The 18997-nt window shown below is 40.1% G+C and overlaps 1 protein-coding gene across 2 annotated transcripts in view; it reads left to right on the forward strand.

Moving 5' to 3' along the window:
• Positions 1-18997, forward strand: part of ATXN7L1 (ataxin 7 like 1) — a 190142-nt gene that overhangs the window by 59135 nt on the left and 112010 nt on the right. For both annotated transcript variants that reach the window (XM_019543564.1, XM_019543561.1), the window contains one exon: positions 9420-9524. In XM_019543564.1, the coding sequence (XP_019399109.1) occupies positions 9420-9524 (105 nt within the window). The remainder of the gene's footprint in view (positions 1-9419; positions 9525-18997) is intronic.

The raw sequence follows: 18997 nt of genomic DNA on the forward strand, positions 1-18997 counted from the left end.
TTTATTCATTTAACTTCTTGAAACTTTGCACTTTTAGAGAAAGGTAAGGGGTTGATTGTGCGTACAAAAACTTTCAGAAAGACAGGCTGATGGGTGGGTAATCTGGTCTGTTATCTCTCATCTCCATATGCTACTGTTAGCAAGGATGTTATCTCTGGAGATGAGAAACTCTCCCTATGTCTGAAGAAGGGTGTTTATGCCCAAAAGCTTGCAAAGAACAACTTTTCCAACTATTTAATTGATCTAATAAAGGATATCACATCTACCCAAAGAACTGCCTGCCTATGATCTCTGGAGAGACAAATCCACAGTTTGAGAACTGAAATTGAGCATCACAGAGATGCTTAATGGGATCTTCTAGACAGAGCCCTGAGTCCCAATGAGTAGAGTGGTTTTCTTTAATCTTTACTAATCTATAGAGGAGCCTATGGGCTCATAAGATTGGGCCCCTAATATAGTCCATGGCCTATTGTGACCTATTTATAGAACTTTCTCTAAAAAGGTTTCATGAATATATTGTTTGAAATAGTATATAATTAGAAGTTATAATCCCTATTCCATGATACCTTTGAGCTTTAACACATGTTAAATTAAAGCTACTGCTTATATGTTTATTTTTTAAAAGCGTCTTAATAAAAAATACAATTAAATAAAAAATCTGATATAAATTTAAAAAATGAAGTTTTAATTTTTTCTTAAATTGTTGATTTTTATCCAGCTTCCTACTTCAAAATATTGTTGAAAAATAAGCACTAACATGTTTACGAATGTGTGTTAAAGGGACTTCAGAAATGGTTTTACCTTAGCTTAGATCTCTCTCTCTTTTTAATCTTTTTTTTTTTTAATTAAGAGCATGGAAACCAAGCAGAAACACTACCATTAAGGGAGTATTATAGTTGAGAAGTTGTGTACATGAGAAGTCAGAAAATAAAACCCTTCAGAGTCACAGTCCCATAGTTGCCTGAGTTAAAATGCTGTGACTAAATGAGAGGAACCAAGGTTTGCAGTGCACTTGTGAGCAACAGAAACTTCATTTACTTACAGAGACAGCCACATTCTCTTGCATTCTCTTCCCCTGCTGCCAGTTCGGCCCTGCAGTCCTGGGTCTCTTTGCCCCCTTCCTCCCCTTCTCTACTCCCCTGCTCCCTGTTCACACTGCAATTCCTGATTTTTCCCTGTGATGCTTCCTTGAAATCTTCTCTGGCTCAGGGGAATTGCAGTTTATTCTCCATTGGCTTGTCTTCCCTAGATTCCTCCATGGGCACAGTGGCCCACCATCTAGTTCAGGCTGGGTGGACCTAGGCAGCCTCTCCCAAAAGGTGCAGAGACAGGCCACGCTGGGCTGCTTCTGGGACTCTACACATACCCCGTGGTAACCTTAGAAGTGTGTTGCAAAACACTGGTTAAGAACCGCTCTCTTAGATCTGGTTATTGAGAGTTAGAAATTCTGGTAGGGCTGCTAGAGCCTTGAGCAAAGCATCAGAGACCAGCAGAAAAAACCAGTGGTCTTCCAGGAGAGAGACTATTAAATCCACTTTGGCTTACCTGAACAACAAGAGGTTAAAACTGTGTCACTGCTCCTGGTGGAAGGGGATTTCAAGGCTTTGATTGACTACCACTGGAGGCCAGTTTATATAACATGGGCAGGCATGAAGCTAGTTGTCCCTCCATGGCAGGATATGGCTGATTCTGGAACCGATTACTTTGTCACAGTCTCTTGTGTAGACCTATGTAACCCAGGGCTGCAAAATTCTTTGGATTAAAAATTTGTTCAAGCAGATAATTCTCAGTGGACCACGAATGGACAATCCAAAATAATTGTGCCATCTGAAATGTCTTTCAATGGCCTGGTCAACAATAAATAGAACTGTTCACAACAGAAGAGAACAAGTAGTGTCTTTTGTGCTTGAGAGAAGGGCCTAAGGCCCAGATCACTGTGGGATGCATTCCCCATTCTGTGGTTTCTGTGATGATTTACCTTCTTGTTACTCTCATTTGGAAGGTGTTTAGAATGAGATTTGGCCATGATGTTCTTCACAGCCGCTATCTGGCTAAGACTGTAATCTCTCTGGACTTTGGAAATGTCTTATATCTCGGCTTCATGCATCTCACAGATTCAGAGTTAGCTGGATAATTGACATGCAGAGATTCTGCTGTTTGGACATTAAGACTATTCTGATCCAAAGTATGAAAGATTCTATCAGATTAATGTATTTAGCTAAGTGAAAGACTCAGTATTTGGTTGAATGCTGCTATTTTTCTTGTTCTGTTGGCTCCCAACTCCTGTCTGTTCCAAACTATATGCTGACAGCTTAGGACTGTGTCTCCATTTGATAGACATATCAAAACAACTCTGCATTTGGGGCTGGGAAGATTTTTTGCCATCCTGCAGAAGGTACATTTCTAAGGTCTTTTACACACATTCCTTCCAGTTCAGGAACCTCCTTTCCCAGAACCTCGATATTGTCCAGATGGGAGGTTTAGTGGGATCCCCATTAGACTCCCTTGTTCATGAAAATACTCATCCTATCAGCAGTTATACAAGTCCAAAGAATTGGGGAAATAGAAGTACTTATGGCAAGTCTTTTTAATATGATACTTTGTAAGGATAGGTCACGCTTGGGACCTGTCTCAAATTCCTGGCTAAGACCATGTCCAGTTTTGTCTTGAACCAAATAATTTGTTTGCTTGTGGCTCTTCCTAAATGATATTTAAATTAGGCTGAGGCTAGATTGCATGCACTAGGTGTCCTCAGAGCCTTAACATTTTACATGTATAGGAGCAACTCATTTAGAGTTTACTGGAGACTCTAATAATTGCAGATGGGGGGGAAAAGACAGGTCATATCAGACTCCAGAGGCTGTCCAGATGTATGGGGAGAAGATTGCATGAACTCTGTCAGCTGGTATAGATTTTCCAGCACAGATTGTCTCATTCCACTAGAACTCGGGCAGCCTTTGCAGCTTCTTTGAGAAGCATACCTATCTCAGAAATACACAGCTCAGTCTGTAATTTATGAGAGATTTATTCCTAGTGAAAGTGTCAAGATCTGATATTGTAAAGTAAGGCTGTCCAACTGGTGGCCTGTAGGCTGCATGCTGCCTGCAAGGAGTTAACTTGCAATCTCTGGGCTCTCGTCTGGCTGCCATTCCTCCTATAGCTCTGGCTTACCCTGGGGGTGCAGCAGCATGGCAGTGCAGGAAGCTGAGGGTCAGTCTGGGCCACAAATGGGGAGTAGGGGTAGAGATCCTGCAGCCATTTGGGCTGCTTACAAGGACATGCATTGCAGTGGAAGTGGGGAAATCGCCTACGTGGGGAAGGGTGGTGCGTCTGCATGCAGTGCAACCCCCACTGATGTGGTCCCCGGGTTGTGTGGTCTCAGGGCTTAGAAGTTGGACATACTTATTTTAAAATAGAGCGAGGCTGAAATTGTTAAATACAGTCTAAGGTAGGGGCAAAATGTGGCCCACCAGGCCATTCTATCTGGCCCACGGGCCCCTAAAAAATTTAGAAAATTAATATTAATTTGCCCCAGGCTGCCTGGCATGCAACACTCAATGGCTTGCCAAAACTCAGTAAGTGGCCCTCTGCCCAAAATAATTGCCCGCCCATGGTCTAAGGTCTCACCTCTGTTTAGTAGGTTTTACTACTTGCGAGTCATCAAAAGAGGAATGTAGATGAAGAGATACTTGGAAGAAATGAGTTTTCTTTAATTGTGGTTTTTCAAGTTGTATGTGCGTGAGTTGAGACATTTCATGATCTGCCTTCACTCTAGGCTTCTACTGTTTGGATTCTGTACTGTCAAAATGACTGAGGAGATTAAACTTGCTGGGTTTTTTTATGCCCTTGCATAGCAGGACTTTCAAGATACATGTACTGGCTGAATGATTCTGAAGCGCACTCAAGAGCAGAATATATATGGAAAGAACCACAGTTATGGAATAGTAATCATTTCTTCCTGGTTATCAAAGGCCTGTTCACAATTTTTGCAGGACTTGGTCATGTCTTTTTGCAAGCAGCCTCCAAAGGGCTCCAGCTGTCATCTGAGCCATTGCCTAGTTCTGCGGAAAGGTCTAGCAGCTGTTTCCTCTTCTCACTTGCACCTCTCCGTATTTTGAGTTTGGGAATGGAAGCAGTGCAGGATCTGATATGGATCACCATGACAATGGAATGGAGCATATGGGATTTAGCTACTTTTGTCTCCTCCTCCAGGAAGGGGTGATGGTACCATTACAAAATATGGCCTTTTACAATCTCCCCCCATTTCCTTTGCTTTGCTAACGATGCCAGTGTTTTAGTCGTTGTATTAACTTACCGACAAAGGTGTCTGCACTGTCTTCCATGCTGTCTTCTTGCATATGGAAAACCTAACCGAGTTGACAAGTAAAGGTTCTGCTCATCTGTAGAGCCTTTAAGCATTAGGATAGCTAGGTAGTTGATTATTGTACAATTATTGCTTATTACCCTAATGAGATGCCTCAAAAACGAGATGCCTCTTTACCTGTGCTTCCCGTTCTGTTTGCATCTAATTGTCATCTTTCAGTCTATACTTGGGCTATCTAGTCTTTGCAATATGTACAGTGTTCAGCATATTGGGAATTCGATTGTGTTCTTTAGGCATTGCCACCCTACAAATATATAATATAATCCAGGTTATTTTGATAGAAAGGGATGGTGAACTCCTGAGTTTGTATATTTTTGTTTGTTTCTCTGCTTCCTTTTCTCATTTTGCACACTGCTTGTCATATAAAATTGTAAATTCTTTGTGGCAGAAATTATGTTCTGTTGTTATTACAGTGCTAAGCACAATGACTTCTAGATTAGATATGTGGCTGAGAATATCACCAACCAGATAATTACGTACCAACATACAGTACATACAGTTATTAATGCAAATGGTTCATTTGTGTCCAAGCGAAAATGGTTACAAACCATGAGCCAGCCCGACTTTGCTAACTCTTATATGTGCAAGAAGGCTTACTGAAGTTAATGACCCTATTGGGGTGAGTAAAGCCTAGTCACACTTGTGTAGGACTTGTCACTGTCTTGCATGTGTTAATAAAGGTTGTGAGACCCCTGCCTGGGGGAATCAGGTGTAGTCTGTAATACACTCTAGAGTGCATGCTTAAATTAAATAAATAAATCCATACTCATACTAGACCACCAGTAATGAAGATTAATTCTGTGGATTCAGAACTGTTTGGCAGACAATCATTCCCAGTTGAGTGCTCTGATACTTAGAGAGCTTTCTGTTGCCTTTGTGTACCCTGTCTCTCTAACTTACTTCCCCTTTCTTGTCTTCTGCCACCTCGGTATCACCAAAGAATTTATTATATACTTTATTTCCAGTTCTTTCTCCTTTATAATATTTGGTGAAAATGCAAATGTTTCTGTGATACTGTGAGCTGATCTGATTTCTTACTCTATTCATGTCCTTGGCTCCTGAAGTAATAATTCCTTCTATCTTATAGCCATTTCCTACAACTGGACTTGTACTGACACTAACCTCATAACTGGGCATGTTTTGAAGATATACTATTTGCAGCATGTCGTATGAGGTTTGAAAAGGCTTACAGAATTTAAAATGGTAATAGTATTGTTTTCAAATCCTAGTTTTATTTGGAAAGGGGGTAGGTCCAGATGTGTGGTGGGTGCCTTTATGTTTTTTGTTTGTTGTGGGGGGGGCTTATAACTCAAAAATGGTTTTTTTGCTACTCGAGGGTAAGAATATTAAAACACAAGTTTTTGTTTTGAGCTGTTACGAAGTTTATAAAATGACTGAAAGATTTTCAAAAGTAATTAAATGGCACACTTGAGCTGAGAGCTTGGGTCATATTTCCTTCTAGAGGGAAAACTGGAACTAGAAGGGAATTACTGGTTTTTAACAGAGGCTTTAACATTGCTGTCTGGGCTGCAGCATGAAGTGATCTGTAATGGACTTAATCTTCAGGTTAGACTTGAATTAACTACTTCCAGAGCTTTTAAAATTTTGAAATGGTTAAATGAAAGGCCTGCCAAATTGCCCCCTTTTTACTGAGTAGAGATAGTAACCCTAAAAATAAAATGGACTTACTGTTCAATTTTGGTCCTACCTGCACTAATCTAGTTAAAAGGCTAATTACCATAACTAGTTAGAAGACCAATTACAATATGAAAGAACCTCATGGGTTGCAACATATGAATTTTAAAATATAGATATTAAAAAAATACAGCAATACTAGGCAAAAAACTTGGACGGTCCAACACTTTAGTATGAATAAAAGGCTATAGTTAGGACCTATGTGAGCCCTAACGATCAACTGTATTGCAGCTACGTCTCCTAACTTTGTAATTATAGATGTATAGACTGGTGGCTTCTGTTTTTCCTGGAGTTGCGAGCAGTCATCCACATCTTTGTTAGAGCTGTTAGTACAACTGGAAATTTGTTACCACTATTTCTGGAAAAGGATAATTGAATTGAGGGCCTTTTGTTCTCCATTTCTCTTTGGAGAGTTGAAGCTTGAAATAGAATTCTACAAAAAGTGGAAGCTTAGCCATATTATAGGGAAGTATATAAGAATTTTACACAGCATGCAGGGAGAGGACCAGGAAATCCAAAGTAGGATTTGAGATGCAACTAGCAAGGGATGTGAAAGGTAATAGAAAAGGTTTCTGAAATAAGAGAAAGACTAAGGGTCAATACTAGGACGTATTATGGAGTAAGTATCAAGGAATCTGTTTCTAAGCACCTGGATGGGAAAACAAGCTGGTCAGCAACAGCCCCCATGGATTCATCAAGAGCAAGTGAAGCCTCAATAACTGGAATTTCTTCTATGGTAGTGTTGCAGGTGGAGATCAGTGGATGTGATATACGTTGACTTTAGTAAGGCTTTTGACACTGCCTCACGCAGACTTGCAGACTAGATGAAAGTACTGTAAGGTGGATACAAAACTGGTTGGACCATTCAAAGGCCAGGATTCAAAATTACCATGATAAACTGAAGAAAATGGTTTGAAATCAGTCAGGTAAAATTCAGCAAGCACAACTGTAATTTCCTGGACTTGGGATAGAATAATCCCGTGCACAAATACAAACTGGAGAAGGACAGGCTAGGCTACCACTGCAGAAAAGGACCTGAAGAATCACAGCGAACCCTAAACTGAATATGAGCCAGCATAGTGTGCTGTAGTTGCAAAACAGGTCAACAGCATACTGAGCTGTATTAATAGGAGTGTTACTTGCAAGTCCAGGGAAGTAATTCTCTTCCTATATTCAGCACTGATGAGGCCTTATCTAGGGCATTGTACCCAGTTTTGGGCTCCACACTTAATTTCAAGAAAAATATGGACAAATTAGAAAAGAATTCAAAAAAGTGACCAAATGATTTAAAGGTCTGGGAAAATATGATTTATTTGGATATGCTGAAAGAGCTAGGATTATTTTGTTTGAACCAGAGAAGATTGAAAGTGTATTAGATAATAGTCTTCAAGTACAAGAAAAGGACTTTTGTGGATGATAGAAACCAAGCTATTTTCTGTGGTCACAAGGAACAGTGCTCATAAATTGCAGATAGGGAAATTTAGGTGGATATTAGAACTTATTCCAAGGGTCGTTAAGCATTGGAGCAGGCTACCAAGAGAAGCTATAGAATTTCCATCTTTGGATACTTGCAAGGGCAAGTTAGGCATTTGACTAGAATGTTTTTAATCTGAGATGGTTCTGTCTTGAACAGGGATGGACTAGATCAGTGGGGGCCAAACTTTCTGGCAGGTAAGCCCCGCACTGGCCCAAAGCACCTCTCATATCCCCTCCCACTATCCAGTCTGTTGCTTTTTGCTCTCCCCATGTTCCCTGCCTAATCTGTTCTGCTTTCTGCTCCAGGCCCTATCTGCTGCTGTATTCCCTGCTCCTTTCTTAATCCTGCTGCATGCCACACGCACAGGCTGCCTGTGCCACTTATGACATATGCTGCAGGTTGGCTACCGGAGAACTAGGTGACCTTATGTGGTCCCTTCAATCCTACTGGATGATTCTGTGGACTCTTCGTGGGTGATGGAGGGGATGCTGTACTCCTTCCCTCCTTTCATTTTCCTAGAGACTGAAAATACTTGTCACTCCTAATGCTGCCAACATAAGGCTTTACATTAGTCAAAGTGTGGGATATCTGAGAGCAGTGCAAGCTCACACAGTTTTAATGAAAACCTACCATTCTAATGTTACCACTATAAAGAAATAGCTTCAATAATTTTGCCAATTCACCTATTGAAAAAGCAACTGATTTTAGTAAGTAGGAGTGGTATGTTTGTGACCTGTCTACAGGTCTTGTCAGAAATTTGGTGTGTGTGGGCGCGTGTATCACTAAAAGCTGTTATTTGTGGGTGTTTCATAGTTTTCCTGGAGAACCCTTTCATTTTTGTGTTGTTGCTTATACTAGATGTTTTTTTTATTTTAAATTAAAAAACAGATTTTGTCTGGATAGTAACATGGGGCTGAACTGAGAACTATTTAATAAGGGATCTGCACCAGAAGTAGCATTTGCCAGCTTTCTAAAGGACATCTCGGACATCATATGTAGTACTGGGGTGCCATTTTGTTATTCCTTCGAATAAGTCATATGCCTTAATGGGTAGTGTGTCTCCCATTTAATATTGCATATGTAGGGAGATGCAGTCATGGGCACACTAACTCATTGTTTGGCAAATTACCACCAGTTAATGTTGATTAATTACATGAAAGCCTCTAGATGGTCAATGAGGAATCCTGTATTGCCCATCCTTATTCCCAGTCAGGAAACCTAACGGGGAGCATTACTTTTAATGCCACCATCTGTCCTAATCAAGGAGACCCAATTCAGCAGCTTTATTTCTTGATATCAACACAGTAGGGGATTGGGGTGGGGAGATCTTAACTCAGGTTTTTTTTCTTTTTTTTTAAGTTGTAGAATTTTTGACTGTGAACAGTATCTCTTAAATAGTCAACTCTGCTGATAATCTATAACAAGCCTAACTCTAAGCAGTTGGAACATGTAGCAACTGTAAGAACTCCTCCTGCTCCCTGTTCACTGGAAATGATCAGAAATTAGAAGTGGAAGACATCTGTTCTATTTTGTTCAAACCTTACCAGTGCAGGATTGTTCTTGAAGGCCTTGTCCAAGATTACATACATTTCTAGTTAATATTGAGATGAGAGTCCTGCTTCCTCTATCCTGAGTCTCAGAATGAGCTGTCCAGTTTGTACCTTAAATAATGGAGTCTAGAATTCAGAGCTGGAAAAGATCTATTATAACCTATTTTAAAAGCTACTCTTATAGAGAATTATATAATTTACTCTGTTTTTACAAATATAATACTAGTAACCCTGCACTATCTTTAATTTCTTCTTAATATACTCTTAAAGCAAAATTTCTAATGCTTGTATATATTTTTTAACTTTCCCACAGATATGCACTTATTTGGCCATTATCCAGCTCATGACGATTTCTATCTTGTAGTGTGCAATATCTGCAATCAGGTAGTCAAGCCACAGGTTTTCCAGTCACACTGCGGTAAGTGAAAATTTTCATTCCTGAATTACAGTGCCAGATCAGTGTGTGGATCTAACAAGAATCATTGTATGCAGTCAGGACAGATGAATTACAAAGATTACTCCTCTTTGTATCATATCTGTATTCAGTGCAGAACATCACAAATGCCTGCAAGTAGGTTTTATGTAGGGAAAGTTAAAACAATTATTCCTGAAGCTGGGCTTTTAAAGTTAAACCACTTATAACAAATTTGATAATTCCTGTAATTTACAAGGAAGATGCCAACTACACTAACTGTTTTGATGTAACCTTGGATTGGTCTCTGTAAAACATCACTAGTGGGGTCACATTGTTATTAACTAAAGTTCAGAGGGAAGGCTTTCAAAGCAGAGTTTATCTGTAGGAAGTTTGACAGTGGTGACCTGATAAAACAGCAATGAAAATTTGAATGCCAGGAGTTGTAAGTTCTGAATATTTTTTGTCTAAATTAGGCTGTTTACCTTAAATTTTTGTCCTGCAAATATTTCTTGTTTGAAATATGTGGGATGCTATATTTCGCATTAATTTGTTTTGTGAAATTTCTGCAAAGCTTCAGTTCTCATCTTGGCTTATTATTTGTTCAGTATTTTGACTTACATAAATGAAGAAGTGATAGCATGGTTTGTTCAGGATGCTAAGCTGTGAGCTAAAGGTTTTTTTGTTCATCCCTCCTGTGAAAACTTTAACCAGTTATTTTTGAGAGAGGCTTGTATAGCAGTGAAAAATAGCTAATATTGAAGAAATTATTGATTTGAAATGCGTCACGAAGCAAAATTTAAAATGGCCTAGCTGGATGCTGTTCATTTATGTTCACAAATTCTATATCTCCATCAGTCTTGTATGCTGCAACATATTAATTGAGTGAAAAATCTTGAACAAATGTGCTGCAGAAAGGGAAGTATGAAAAATCAGTTTGTCCATTTTAGAGGGAAGCTTACTGGAAGGGAATGCTCTGAAAATCCATCTTTTCAAGAGCAGTGACCAACACCATAATGAAAATCATGCTGAGGGCAGATTTGTGCCATAGGTCAGCATGGCTATTTCCAGCTTAAGGACTTGAAAATCCTAGAGACTAGGGTGGAGAAAGCGGAACACCAGCCCTGGGTATCTACTTAGAAGGGGCACCAGCAGCTTCTCACTTGGCAGCATCTCTGCCCAGGGCACCAAAATTGCTAGTTATGCCACTGCATGGAGAAGATTTGGGAAGCATGACTTGTGAACGTAATTACTTCTGAAGGACCAATTCTAGTGTAGTAACAAGTTATTTTTCTTAAACATTCATGCTTACACAAATCATGAGATTTCTCTTTTTCATCCAACTGTTGCCTCCCAGCTACATAATACATTCATGTTTTCCCAAGGTAGACAAGGATGAGTTAGAGACGATCACTAGAAGTTTAGGTACAATAAACAGAAATACTCAACCTGTATGTTAATAAAAGGCTTGGTGTAGTATAGAAAAAGTATGTATACTGTAGAGTTTCTGTTTAAGAAAAGTTTAAATTTGTTGTAGTTGTAGCATGTGTGATTTATGCCCTTCCGTAGCCATGACATGTTGTCTTGGGGTTCATGTGAAGCCCAATACTGAGACTGATAGTATGACTTCTTTATACAGTCACTAAAGTTAGAACACAATTATGAAAGCAGCCAGTTGCTGAAAGGAACTGACAGTAAATGACATAAATCTAGTCTAATTTGTTACTCCTCAAGAAAAGAGGAAGCTGACGTAAACTAAGGAGGTGATTCCTTCTTTAAAAAAGTAATAATGCCCTCTGGTTTCACCACCAACAGGGGAAGCTGTGTAGATCTTTGGGTATCCTGGCTCAGCAAAACTGTATGGAAAAATAGAAGAAAAAATGAAGGAGAAATCTAATAGTGCCAAATTACTGTAATTAGAATCAGACATTAAGTGACGTGAGCATCCCATGCTCAAGTCAAAGTATGCCTGCTCCTAAGCAAAAAGCAGGAAAAATGTGTAGTGGAATGGAAAATGCACAAAAGTATTTTCAGGCCTGAAATATTATCTGTTAAGTGGAAAAACAGCATAGTGAACTCAATAAAAAAGATTGTAAATTACAGGAAGTAAATTGTAAGATGGAAATTAGGAGGGTTAAGAGAGACTTTGTATAGCTAGAGGCCAGTGTCAAATAGCACATAACAAGGATTTATTTAGGCATGTCAAAAGAGGGTCAACTGATTTGGTAGGGTCCAATAGTGTGAAAGAAAAGAAGTACAGCAAAGATGAGGATGTTACAGAGAAGACGATTAGATTTTGCATCTGCATTTGCTACCTGAACCTATTTCTGTGAATATCAAAGATAAGTCTTTCTTAGGTACAAAATGCTGCTAAAAAGGAATTGGAACCAATGTTAGACCCAAAGTTGTACACCCAAAGAGCCAGTGTTCTGGGTGTAACTAGCCTGATTGAAAACTTGCATATAATTCCTGAGCACTTCATTGTGCTGCATAAGTTGAACAACATAGCTGTGGCCTTATGTTTTTAGCATAAGTTTAGCTGTTAAAAAAAAAAGGATATTACCAGGCCACGGGCCACCATCAGAAGGGGTCACAAGTAGCATTTTCGTCAGCGGCCATGCTTTGGGAATCCCTGATCTTACAGATCACCAAGACCAGATGGATTATGTTCAAAAGTTGTGAAGGAACATAAGGAAAAAAGTGGTAAAGCTGTTCTCATAAAAATATTGTCATTAGAAACAAATATTGTTTGGGAAGATAGAAAGGTAGTGGATAATTGTACCTTTCATTTCAAGAGTATTAGTCATGGTCCTGAGAGCAACAGACTTTGAGAGAAGTAACTTGTACAGAATCAGATGCAACCAGCAGGGCACCTGCAAAATATTATTTTCACATTAGTTTTGAACAGTTTAAGGAAGTCAGAAAAATCATTGACCTAATGGTATTTTATTGTTTAAGACACTAAGTTGATTCAGACCTGTCAGGGAACTGGTGTGTCTGTGGGCAGCTAACTTAACGGTGACCCCCTAAATTGGTTCCCTCTCTCTATAAGTATCTTTGTCACAGAACAGCTGTGAAGAAAAGCTTGATGTGTTATGATTAGGGGCTCTACCCAACTTGAGGAGGCAGCCGACCAATTTTGTGGGCAGATCACAGGGCACCTTCCATTTTTGAGGGGGTGATTTTGGCTCCCCCCCCCCCCATCTCTGGCTGATGGGCCACAGTGGCCTCACCTCTTGCCAGTGATTGCCTGAAAGGGCTGTCTGTCATACACCCCCACCCCTTGCTGCTAATTGGAGAGGGGTGGGGCTGCATGAAAGGCAGCCCTCTTAGCCAATCAGCGGCAAGGGGCAAGGGCAGCGGTCATCTTGAACTCCCCTGTGTGCTGGCATCCCCCCCCACTCCCCGCCCTACTCCAGAGGGCTGCACAACAAGGCTGCTGTTCCTTCTGGGGAGCCAGCATTTTATTTTCTGTAAGTTTTTTTCTTCTTTTTGCCGCAGCTTTTGCAGGCAATGCCAGATTTTATGGTTTCTGCAAAATCCGCAAAATCACGAATTTAGTCAGTCCCTACATATGAAGTTCAGTTTAGTTACTATATGAGGTGCTCAGAAAGTATCATTTTCTGTTCTTATATTTCTTAAGGTGACTGTTTTTAAAAAGAAAGTAGAAGAAGCCAAGTCATGGAATAGAAGGTGAAGTTATTTCATAAACAGAAGACTGGTTTAAATATGAAAGGAGGCTAACAGTTGAGTGCCTGTGATTCAAAAATTAAGTTTAGTGTTTAGTTTGTTAAGCATCAGGACAGTGGTGTGAAGAATAAAGGTGGCAAAATTTATAGATGGCATGGTTATAGGCTAGTCAACTAGAAAAGACTATAAGGAGCTCCAAGAAGGTTTTAATAAAGCTAAGCAGTGAAATATGATAGTACATGAAATTCTCTGTAGATGAGTGCAAGGCAGTGCTCATTGAAGGGAATGATTTGAGCTCTCCATATCAATAGGTCCTAAATAAATTATAATTATTCTTGAAAGTAGAATTACCATTACAAGTTGATACAATTGGCTACGTTTGCAGCCGTGCTCTTGAAAACAGTATAGATTCCTTTATAAAAGCAGTAGAGACTATTGGAAATATTGTACTGCTATCAAAATTAATAGTGTCCTTACCTTGAATATTGTATCTGGCTCTAGTCACCTCCATTTCAAGATGGACCTAACTAAAAAATGGAAAATGCGCAGAAAGGGCAACAGTTTTGTAGAGGTATTCAGTGCCTCCAGGTGAGCGAAGATTGAATGGTTAGAATTAATTTCATGTAGAAAGGAGACAGAGATCGTTTGATAGAGGTAAAATAAAATAATGAGTAGAATACGGCAGTTGGGACTCTTGCATATCATTATAATAAAAATACGATGCTAAGAAAATTAAAAGCAAAATTTAAATGGATAAAAATACTTTTCTGCATAAGAGTATCAATTAAATCTGTAGTTTCACTACTTAGGTTGAAAATTATTATAAACTTTCACACTGTTGGACAGAAGTCAGCTGTCAGCTGTGTGGAATAGGAACAGTCCTTCTCAGTGGATCTATCATTGTCATATTTACCTGAATCCAAGCTGAACATGAATTTAAGATGACCCCCAGATAATTAGATTCTATACATGTAAAATTAGTTTTTAGGTTTTATATATGGAAAGTTACTGTTGGAGGATCATCTTAAATTTTGTCGCCACCACCACTGTAGTGGGAGAAAGCAATAATGAGGGGGTAGGTGGTTTAAGTCAAATAATGGGGGAGTAGTGGGTGGACAGGTGGGGGGGGGAGCAGCTTGCCCCTTGCTACCTGTCCTTCTCTGCCCCTGACCCATCCACAGACTAATTCCCCCTCTGCTTCTGTACCCTGCAGCTTTGGGGCATTGCTGTACTTTCCTCTGTCTCCCCTCTCCCCCACTGCTTATCTTTGCTCCAGGGGTGGCAGGTTCCATGCCCCAGGCAGGAGCAGGGTTGGAGACTCTTGGTGCCAGAGCAAGAGGGTTGGGGGCCAGAGGCTAGGGGGGGGGGGGATGTTGGGGCAGTGGCTGGAGGCTGTGGGGAGGGGAGGACACAACACCAGGGGGAGGTAAGTGGGGTGGGGTGAAAACAGGTGGGAAGAGGTAAGCTGCTTGCACCCCCCCACACACATGCACAGTCTTGGGGCCCCAAGGCTGCCAGGGGAGAGGCAGGGCTGGAGGCAGAAGCTGCAGCTCCAACCCCTACCTCATGTTGGGGCCAGAGCTGGAGCCACAGCAACTGTCTGCCCCCCTGGTACTTGATTCCAAGATGAGGGTCTCTCTTCCTCATGTAAAATGGTGGGGAGGACCTCATCCTGGAATCAATTAAATACAGTATATAACAGCCCATTATGGGAAGGGGTTTAGGTTTCTGTAAAGCATCTGGTACTGGGCACTCCCAGATAGGAAAGTGTTCATCCTCTCCAGTGTAGATGAAATGGAAATATTTCACTTTTCTGATTTTGTTTTGAGTTTCATCAGCTGGAAAGATAAGAAATTGATTTGATGGATCAAATTTTGTTTAAATGCAGCATGTAGCAGTATACCCTGTTATTCTGTATGTAGATTCAATGATGCTGAACACCTTGGAGGAGAACTTGAAGATACATTTATACCTTCCTACTTAGGCTTACATTTATGATTTTACATGTTTTGAACTACATACAGCTACAAAGTGGTGGAAGAGGTAGAGACAGTGGAAAGAACTAGAGTATTTTGCTGATTCTAATTTTAAGTATAGGTAAAAATAAAACTCAAGACAATACTGGGGTTTTCTGTTTCACCATGCTCCTTTCCTACATCAAATGGTAGACAGTATGTTCATTTAGACCCTACATTTGATTAAGTATTTCTTATTACCGATTGCAAATTTAATCAGTGCAAATTTAAAAATTATTTTCAATTAATGTAATCTGATCACATGGAAGAACCCTGCTATTTTACACACTGGAAAAATTACTTTAAAGTGTCCTCACAATTGCATGATTACTTAAACATCATGGCATTTAAAAAAAAATAATGACTATATTGTTTTAAAGTATTTTAAAAGTGTTATATTAAATTTGATTCAGAGGTTGGAAAAGACCATCTCAGGTGGCATCTTATTAAATACTTAACTGAAATCCAGGTTTGATTGTCTGCATTTCCTTTATATAGAAAACTTAGATATCATTTTTTAAGGAAAGTATTTGTTTATTCACTTTGGAGAACACATAGTAAGTTGTGTTCCATTTTCTGTTTACAGCCATGCTTTTAATTATTTTATTCCAAATTTATTCTAAAGGCTTGTATACTGTTGCGATAAGATTAATAGCTCGGTAGTTGCACAAATCACTTTTATCCTCCTCCTTTTAAATAGAAGTACTATATTTGCAATTCTCTACCATACAGTACACCTTTCAGCTTGATCCGTTTTTAAAACTCCTTTCTATCACCCCTGCAATTTCACAGGCCAGTGCTTTAAGGATTCTGGGATGGAAATGATCTGGTTCTTCACTCACCCCTTTCTTAAACACATTATGGTCTCTGAGTTTTGCTTCTTCCTCCGATATAGTCATTTCTATTTCCATTCCCATTAGCCATCTTGCCTTTTTCCACATGCAAAGTATTCCTTTCGTATTTCACCCACACTAAGATAATTTTTAATCTACCCTATCCATGCTGTATAATGACTTTTCATTTCTTGTTCTCTTTATATGGCTAAAGAATATTTTAATATTGGTTTTCAATTTTCTTTGCAAAATAACTCAACTTGACTTCTGGCATTTCTTATGGTAACTATGCATACAGCTTACTTTGTTGATCAGTCTATTTCTTCATGCCTTTTAGGCTCTGCTTGTTCCTAATGTTCTTTTTGAAGTGGTTATTGATCCAGCTAGGCCTGGAATCCTTCCTTACATTCTTTCCCCTCTTTGCTTGGCATACAGATAGTTTTTGTCCCCTTGACTTAAAAAAATAAACTTTGTCCATATGTAAGTCTTTGGGTTCCTCTCACAAGTGGATTTCAATATCTAATCTAGTTCTCTTAATTTCTCAGAATGTGCCCTATGGAGATGAAGAAGCTTAGTTACAGACCTACTTTAGTTTTTTTCCTTAATTTTAACGTAAAATTTATCAGCTCAAGATCACTTTATCCAAGTACATTTTCCATAGTCTTTCTTTAACGTCATTGCCTACCAAAACCAGGACAAAAATAGCATCTCCTCTTGGTGAAAAAATCTGTTGATAGCTGCATTCAGGAACATCTGGGCTTTACTGTTATTAATAGCATTTGTCTCTGATCTGTGTCTGGGAATTCAGTCTTCCATAATGACATGGTTCCTAGCAGGGGGGTTTTAGGGCTGTGTGAAACAGAAGCGTTCCGTTTTGACCACTGTTTTGACAGAACAGTGTTTCGAGTCGAAACAGCTGTTCTGTTTTGTTCTGTCAGAACGTTTTTGCTGGGACTCTTCAGCCTGAAAAAGAAAAGGCTAAGAGGGGACTTGGTTGCAGCTTACCACTACATCAGAAGTACATCTAGTGCTCAGTGAACAACTAGGAGTAATGGTCACAAACTCCTGGAAGATAGTTTCAGGCTGAATATTAGGAAAAACTACTTCACAACTAGGGTATCCAGACTGTGACCATTACTCCTAGTTTTCGCCAAGGGTCCCCTGGTGAACAGTTGTTCACCAAGCCCTAGATGTACACTTCTTGATGCATGCCAGCATATTGTTGGCCCTGCTGACTACAGTACCGCACTCCCAGCTCATGTTCATACTGTGGTCAATTATTACCCCCAGATCTGTGGTGGCAAGTTATGGGGGATCTTGCTTCAGTCCTGCTGCCTGATGAAAGGCAGCAGTTGTTCAAGCACCCGTGTCATGAGTTTTGCCTGTCAGCAGCTAGGGGTGCAGGGCCCCAGAACCCCCCCCTGCACCTATCTCCTTGACAGCTGGCAGGCTTAGTGACTGCAGCAGAGGCTGGCAGACCTGTAGCTTTAACCCTGCTGCACCTTAACACACAGAGTGTCACCCATGTCATGAGTTTTGTTTGTTCGCAGCTTGAGGTGCAGTTTCCCCCAAATCCCTGCACCTATCTCCTTGAAACTTGGCAGGCTCCGTGGCCTCACCAAGGGCTACCATCCCTGCATTTTGACCCCTCTGTGGCTTAACACATACACGTGATACAGATATGGCTCTCAAGACTTTGGGGTGGAGTTTCTTCAAACCCCTTGCACCTATCGTCCTGAAATGTGGCACGCTGCATGCACTAAGAAGGGGCTACCATTTCTACAAGGTTTATCAAAATCTGGCTATAAATGACGAAGTTATAACTTTGCAAATTTATAACAAGTTTCAGCCTTCCCCATTATAGCCTCTGGGCAAAATGTCGAAATGGCAAAATGTTTTGACTTGCCTCATTTTGTTTCGAGGGTGTTTCTACCATATCTGTTTCATTTCAATGTTGCTGTTTCAACCTCGAAACAGGTCAAAACAAAACGGGTGGTGAAATTTCGCACGGGCCTAGTATTTTTATATCTGGTAATATTACAGAGATCTCTGCCTATGTCCAGATTCAACCTTTGGCATTCTAGAGCACATGTCTGTCAGTTCCAGAGTTCTCCATCATGATTGCTACTGTATTTTGTTTATTATCCCTGTAATGCATGGTTTTATATCCTATATCAGCATTCAAACTCTTCCATTTGTATTTAGTAGTATTGTGTTTAGCTCTTACTGACCACATTTAGTTGCTTACCTAGATTAGATACAGTCCTTTCACTAGCAGTACCTCCTACCTGCCTACTGATCCTATCAATAGTAGTATTTTCTGCTTGTTGCCCATCCTCCTGCCCATAAGAATTTCTTTATCCTCTGATGTAGCCTCATTTCCCCCCTGGTCTTTCTCCCCAGTTCATCCTGCCTATCCCCAGGGTGCAAGCAGAGGTGTAAGCCGCTCCCCCGCACCCCTTGGACAAGCTGCAGGTCTGTCCTGTGCTCTCCCCCCACCAAATCCCTTCTGCATATTAAAACCAGGCCTGGAGGATGAGTTTCTCCTCTTGTCTTTTAAAGTTCTTATCAGTCCTGCCAGCCTTGATCCTAGATGTTAGTATCCAGGTGCTCAGGTGGAGTCAATCTATTTAGAAGAGACTTCTTTCTGTGAATGCATTCCAGTGATCAAGTATTCCCAAACTTTCCTTCATGGCATCCAATGATCTGATAGCCTCCTTAGCTGCCTGATGATCTTCGTTTGTCTAGTTTTGCCTTCACCCTCCTGTTTTAGGGACTAAAAGAAATCCACTGAGAATGACTTGAGCCTTCACTTCTTTGAACATCTTCCCTAGTTTAGAAGAACATCTTAGACAGGTTAGACAAGTGGGCAGAAAACAACAGAATGCAGTTCAACAAGGAGAAATGCAAAGTGCTGCATCTAGGGAGGAAAAATGTCCAG

This window comes from Crocodylus porosus, unplaced genomic scaffold (genome assembly GCF_001723895.1).
Source record: "Crocodylus porosus isolate Cpor-Errol unplaced genomic scaffold, CroPor_comp1, whole genome shotgun sequence".
NCBI lineage: Eukaryota > Metazoa > Chordata > Crocodylia > Crocodylidae > Crocodylus > Crocodylus porosus.